We start from the raw sequence: 7500 nt of genomic DNA on the forward strand, positions 1-7500 counted from the left end.
AGGACGTGGGCGGCCGCCTCTCCACGTGTGTCAGGCTGTTGTGGTATTGCCCATTTTTGATGTCCCTGTCGTTGGAATTGATGCGTCTTCCCATTTTCTATAGAATTAGCGTGAGAAGTCGGTTCATCTGTCAGTACAAAAAATCGTATAATCGTGGTCTTCAACTATGTGATTAGATTTTACTTTCCATCCGATGACTTGATAATTTCCCGCATCTTTGAAAAGAACTCTGTTTGGCTTTGAGCAAATATTCGTGGAAGCCAAAGGATGAAAAGAAAGCCTGTGAATCAGAAATGACTCTGGTTTCAGAAAATTAATGAGAATCATTGAGGATTGAAAGCTGAAGTTGAAACGCACCAGTGGATATTTATCAGGACCATTTCCCCGTCGGAGGATATTAAAAACCACCATGGGCTTAACAGACAGAGATCCTTCCTTAGGCAAGCAGTCCCCAGAGGAGGACGAGGCCGATGGAGGCCAAATAAAGGACGAGAATCGGTCCCCAAGTCCAGCCTCGATGACGCAGGTAGAAGAGGAGTATGTAAACAAACAAGCGGACGCCCAAAGCACATGTTCCAGCTACTCCTCAGGCACGGAGAGGGAGACTATCTCCTCCTCTCCGACCGCCCCCAGGACCCCCCATCTCGGACATGCAGCCTCCAGATGCACCCAAATCCTCGTCCAGTGGTTCCTCTGCCCTTTCTGCTTCTTCTCCTTCTTCTGCCTCGCCGTCATCGAGCGAAGTTGAGTGTGAAACTAGACCATCCAAGGATTCTTCCAGCAACTCAATTCAGCTTGAGGACGACGACAAAAACTTCACCGTCCAGGAACCACTGAAGCCCAAGACGTGGCTGGATTCTTTCAAGTTAGTGCGGGAGACATTGTTTTCTTTGTAATAACAATAACAGTAAAGCGGGTAACAACTGTCATCGAAATGATAATGATAGATGTATTTTTGTTATTAAGTCGTTTATATTTGGAAGAAAAAATATTTGTTGCGGCTTTTTTGTCTTTTATATTTTTGGTAAGGTGTTATCGTATGTCCCTTGAATATATATATATATGTATATACATATAATATATATCTATATATATATATATATATTAATATATATATATATATATATATATATATATAAGTGTGAGTGTGTGCGTGTCGTGTGCGTGTGTATGTATAGTGGGAGAATTGACATTGAGAAAGAGAGAGATAGAGAGATAGAGAGAGACAAAACACAGAGTATTATAAATCAGGGTATGCCTGACCTTTCAGAATGAGAATGCACTTTCCGTACAAATCAAGTCTTATCTGAGTTGTGCAAACAGTACAATATTAATCTTCCAGAAAACCTCTTCACAAATTAACTGTGTTCCCAATCTTTTCTTTGCCTTTGCGGTCTTAGTGAGCTTAGGACATTAGGGCGAATGTAATCGCGCGCGCGCGCTCGCACATACACAAATATATATGTTATATATAATATATTTATTATAATGATTATAATATATATATATCTGTGTGTGTGTCAGTATAATATTATTTATATATATATTATTATATATAGAATACTATATCTATATATCTATGTATAATTATATATTATATCTATATATATATATTATTCTTAGTATCAATATAAAATATAATATATATGTGTGTGTGTATGTGTGTGTGTGTGTAATTAAATTCTTCTGTTAAAACAGGATACGTCTCGAGCATAAAAGGCCATTTAAAAACACTGGTTTAAAGTTAAGGACTATATTTCGGTGGAATGACTTCCACCCTTTTCAAGCAGCGAATGACATAAGGAGTTTCATTGGCGAAATATATCTCCCACTATATATTTCGCTATTAAAACTCCCTCTGTCAGTCACTGCTTGATTAGGGTGGAAGTGAGTCCGCCGAAATAGTCTCAGCTTTAAAACCAGAGTGTTTTAATGGTCCTTATATATATATATATATATATATATATATATATATATATATATATATATATATATATATATATATATATATATATATATATCTATATCTTATCATTCCACCACCTATAATTATATTGTAAGATTATTATAATCTTAAACGGTAATACGCACGATTATCATCTGAAGGTCCCCACGATTATTAATGGGGGTTAGAATATTGGGTATAACTTACGAAAGATGGCTGATTTATCGGTTTAATATTCGCAACGCATAATTCTTATGAGCCGTTAGTTTTGGACAAAGTCTGACGTCTTAGGGGCTTGGGAGAGTTACACCTAAACGGGATCTATGCGTACGCGGTTATGCGTATGTTATTGTTCATATTTCAGACAGATACGTAAATATTATTCATGCAACATTATCATGCGTATGTTATTCGTTCGTATTTCGTATGTCTACGCAAATATTGTTTTTAATGAATATCATATTGTGAAACTCAGATTTCAGTAGAATTTACACATCAGAATATCCGAAATTGAATGTGCTATAAAAAAATCTTATACCTGATTTAAAATTGGTTTATATTGGCCAATACATACCATAGATTCAACCATTATTTTTTTAAAATAAAGGATAACTAAATTACAATAAATATTTTGAATTCATTTTTATTTCCAGAATATAGAACCATATAATTACAGTACATTTTTCGTAGTCATATTTGGTTTCAAAATGTAGAATAACGTAATTATAGTAAATTTTCTGTATTCATATTTAGTATCAAACTGCAGAATAATAGAATGACAGACTATTTTATGTTTTCGCATTTAAGCAAAAATATTATCAATAAGGCCTCGAAATGAGCAACACAATATCCTCATTATGGAGGAGTGATAGTTCCAAAAGGTCTTTTATTTCATTGTACAAATTTGACACTCATGTCGAACGTGAACCATTTAGTGTTAATTAGCATGAAAAGAAATATTTTATATGTATAATAGTTTGTCAAATTAACTCTGAAATATAACTTGGAATCTCCTTACAATCAAGATTATTATTATTATTATTATTATTATTATTATTATTATTATTATTATTATTATTATTATTATTATTATTATTATTATTATTATACTATGAACCTTTTATCTTAATAGTTGTTTCTATACCATTTTAATTCTTAGTCATTTTCCTTGTCACGCCTTCATTCATTTTAATCTGTGTCTTTTGGTCACTTTTTTTGTTTATCTTATCCTTGGTTTTGTCCCTTATCCTTTGTCATTTCTATTTAATAGCACTCTTTCTCCTTTGCCACTCATTCTCTTATCTAAGTCATTTCTCTTTATTTAAATTATTGTCCCTTTTTCACGGTCCATCTATCCGTAATTCTTTTACTTTTTCACTCCCTTTTCTACACATATGAGTGTTCTATGTCACTTCTTGTTTCCCCTTTGTTTTTCTTATCCTGAGTCTTGTCCTTTGCTTAATTAAAAAAAAAAAGATAAACAATATTTCGAGTCAGAAGTACAAGCGATAAGAAGACAACAAGACAAGGCGAGTTGACTAACTATAACGAAATGAATTTGAGAAGGATTTTCGTCCTTGTGGCCTTGGACAGAGAGAGAGAGAGAGAGAGAGAGAGATTTTTTTTTAGAGAGAGAGAGCGAGAGAGAGAGAGAGAGAGGAAAGGGGGGGGGGGGTGCCAACTCAAGCTTCTCGGCGTCAGTCCATATTATGGAAACTATTGTCTCCAGCTGGAATGACCCGATCTTGTGTTTTGGAATACTCAGGATGGGTTCCATCTTTCTGGAATCGGGTTCATTGTATTTGTGGGTGTGTGTCTGTGTGTGTGTGTATGTAACCAGCTCGCTTGCCAGGACCCTAAAACAATGCCTTCTATTTTTTTCCACGGAAGCTGTTTAATTCTGCGTATATAACTATGGTGCCAATATCTTTGTTATACCATGATAATGATAATATTCATGGTACTCATATCAAGTGGAGATGGTATAATATGGCGGTAGTTAGGAAGCTTTTGCCTATATATATATATATTATATATATACTATATATATATATATATATATATATATATATAATATACATATATATATATATATATATATGATATATATATATATATATATTAATTATATCTTGACAGAAGCTTCATTTATTTTCTCTAGTCAGGAGAAAACAATTAAAATCAGTCATTTCGTCTCAGTGTTTGAAATACTTAGGTTTGTATAATTAGCTATTTAATTACTTTAAAATGTTACCCAATAGGATTTCCAGCCAAATCTTTAAGAGCTAATCCTGGTCGACCACGCAGACACCCATCCCTGTAATTGGCCCATCCCTTACCCGAAAATATATACAGGACCGAATTACCCCTCAGAAAACCAGCAGAAACAGCAGCAGCAACTTAGCCCGCCCCTATATTGTTATTAGCACCTCAGTCGACGTTAAGGAAAACCAACGTTTGGGACCGAACCAATAACATAACCAATCCATTCCTTGACGTCGTTCCAGACCCGTGTTAGAGGCGCTCTTAAATCCACCGCCAAGAGCCGTTTTCTTCCCCTGGAAGACCAAAACACGCGTGGCCCATGATAATTTAGAGGGAAATATAACAGTTTTTCGGCTACGAGGCAGAGCCATCCTCCAGAATGGCTCGGGTCGACTCGGCTGTTGCTGGAAACGCGTTGGACTGGAACCAGAAGAACCGTTACGATTCCAGCAAATTTCGGGTAGGGTTGCGTCTCGTTCCAGCCGATACTTTCGTTTTCTATGTGCCTCGTTTTCTCTCTAGGGTGGTAGGGGGGACTGAACAATGAAAGTGAAAATGTACTCTCGCTGACTAGCAGGAATTGGTAAATAGTGGAGATTTACATTAAGGGGAACAGAGTAAATAACAGACATTAATATGAAAGAAAAAAGTTACTTTGATTAAACAAAACTTAGAACAGTGATTCCACCTGAATACAAGATCACAACGTGCTCGGTAGCTAATCCTATAAAATACATACATATATATATATATATATATATATATATATATATATATATATATATAGAAATATATATATATACTATATATGTCTGTGTGTGAGCGTGTGTATGTACGTGATTATCTGAACTCCTCAGTAGCATCTTTAAAGACAAATAGATGGATAAATAAAAAACCGTTACCCAGGCTATGGAGGGCTCTTTTGAAAAGGCGTGGACGGACGGAAACCGTCAGTTCGTCCGTGCATACGTACAATGGACAGGTACAAGGACATCAGGTGTAGCATCGTGACCACCTACGCCTTCTTTTGGCAAAACGTGTACTTTCTCCATAAAGAGCGTCAGGGTAAAATGAGCTCTGGGGACTCTCGGTCACAAGGTTCAGAATTGAATGTCGTCCTCTTGCAATATGCAGCTCAGATGTTACCCCTCGATAAAAAGTGGATCGGGACTATTTTTTTGATGACGTGAAAAATATACTTTTTAATGTTGATAAATGGGGTATATTTATAAGGGAGTTTTTATCCGTAAAAATACACAATATCTATCTATCTGCATGTATTTTTAATGCCAATATATGGGATTATATTCCAAGGGCATACTTATACATAAAAATACATAATATCAGTATCTATTTGTGAGATTAATGGCTAGTTTTTTAAGACATCCCTCTGTACTGAAATACACTGAATTTATATTTTTGATTTTTTAAAACTGATAATTGAAATGGTATTGCCTAGCGTGTTATATATATATATATTATATATATATATATATATATATATATATATATATATATATATATACTGGTAAAATTGGTCTGTTACAACAGAATTCCATCGAATAAAAGGAACCCATAAAAACACCAAAATATAGAAAGTAAGCACTATATTTCAGAGACTGCGGAGAGAGACAGCAGTCTCTGAAATATAGTACTACTTTTCTATATTTTGTTTGGCGCTTTCTATGGACTCCTTTATTATATATATATATTATATATATATATATATATATATATATATATATATATATATATATCTATATGTCTACGTATAACTGAATCACGAAAGTTCGGAACGTGTATAAATCCATAAATAAAGATATATGCCACGAAGGAAAATAAACAACGGAGTATCCGCGAGATCTTTCGGCGTTTGAACGTCGAAAGATCTCGCGATACTCTATTTGTTCATTTTCCCTCGTGGCATATATTCTTTATATATATATATATATATATATATATATATATATATATATATTATATATATTATATATAAATAAATCTTTGCAAATTTACAAGAAGACGTGTCTCTCGTTTTCTCTGAACTATATAATATATATATATATATATATATATATATATATATATATCTATATATATATATATATATTCAAGAAATATATATTATATATATATATATATATATATATATATATATATCTATATATATATTCAAGACAGTCTCATTTCAACTTACTATTTCGAAGCCAATAAATTCAACTGAAATGCTGAACTGCTCCTATTCACTACTAAAAGATACATCTTCAAATAAACCCTCTTTTAATACACTTGCACAACTAAGAGATGTTACTAAGTGAACCTTTTTAGAAATCCTTGTCAGAAATGGTTGGGTGGAGTCAGGACTTCAAGGCTGAATAAAAACCCGTTAGACTGAGCGTCTTTCTGGGTCTGATCTGCTTGACTTGACCTCTGGTAATAACAGAGTTGATGTTAACATTGATAGGGTACTGAGGTATCAGTAATGATAATGTTTGCGTGGATAACAGTGCATTCGGGTAATGTCTGCATCGACAATATTGGTGAATACATTTTTGTAGTATAAATATATTCTACGTATTCAAAGATAAATTCAGATAATGTTTGTATTGATAACACTGATAAGGAAAAACATTTTTTATAGTGAAAATAAATTCTTAGTCATTATTTATAACCAAACAGGAGTTTGTATAACATTCAAAACGAAAACATATTTATACAATAAGTAAATGCTCCGTAATTTTATATACCAAAAGACCAATTTGGATATGAATTCGAAATATAAATATCAGTGATGTACATAACAAAACAATTTTGGTCAGTAGAGAAAATGTTTATAAACACAAAAATATAATCTATGATTTTCGTGGAATGAGTATCAACTCAAACATTACTTTCAAATGTGAATCTTCAATGATAACATAATCATGATTTTTTTTCCTCCTTCGAAGGCCCAATTCGATTGCTTGAAAATCGTGATTATATCTAGTTGGACATCCGCGTTGCAAACGAGCGTTTAGCCACTCGATAGTTTTTATGTCATGCTGAAATTTGTCTTGATTTGCTTTGATATACTATATATAATACTTTTATGAAGTATGCACGAAATTGAAGGGCATTAATGTAAAAAAGAAATTGTAGTAGAATGCATAATATATATATTATATATATATATATATATATATATAATATATATATATATATATTATATATGTAATACATATATATATATATATATATATATATATATATATATATATATATATATATATATATATTCATATTATATATAT

At 32.7% G+C, this 7500-nt stretch overlaps 1 protein-coding gene across 4 annotated transcripts in view; it reads left to right on the forward strand.

Moving 5' to 3' along the window:
• The window catches only part of LOC135209709 (carbohydrate sulfotransferase 3-like), a 142237-nt gene that overhangs the window by 72689 nt on the left and 62048 nt on the right, over positions 1 to 7500 (forward strand). For 2 of the 4 annotated variants that reach the window (XM_064242471.1, XM_064242472.1), the window contains exon 1: positions 1 to 865. This exon is cut by the window's left edge and continues 88 nt beyond it. The exons of the other annotated variants lie outside the window; for them this stretch is intronic. In XM_064242471.1, the coding sequence (XP_064098541.1) occupies positions 651 to 865 (215 nt within the window). In that variant the 5' untranslated portion in view covers positions 1 to 650. The remainder of the gene's footprint in view (positions 866 to 7500) is intronic. 4 annotated transcript variants of the gene reach the window in all.

This window comes from Macrobrachium nipponense, chromosome 38 (assembly GCF_015104395.2).
Source record: "Macrobrachium nipponense isolate FS-2020 chromosome 38, ASM1510439v2, whole genome shotgun sequence".
NCBI lineage: Eukaryota > Metazoa > Arthropoda > Malacostraca > Decapoda > Palaemonidae > Macrobrachium > Macrobrachium nipponense.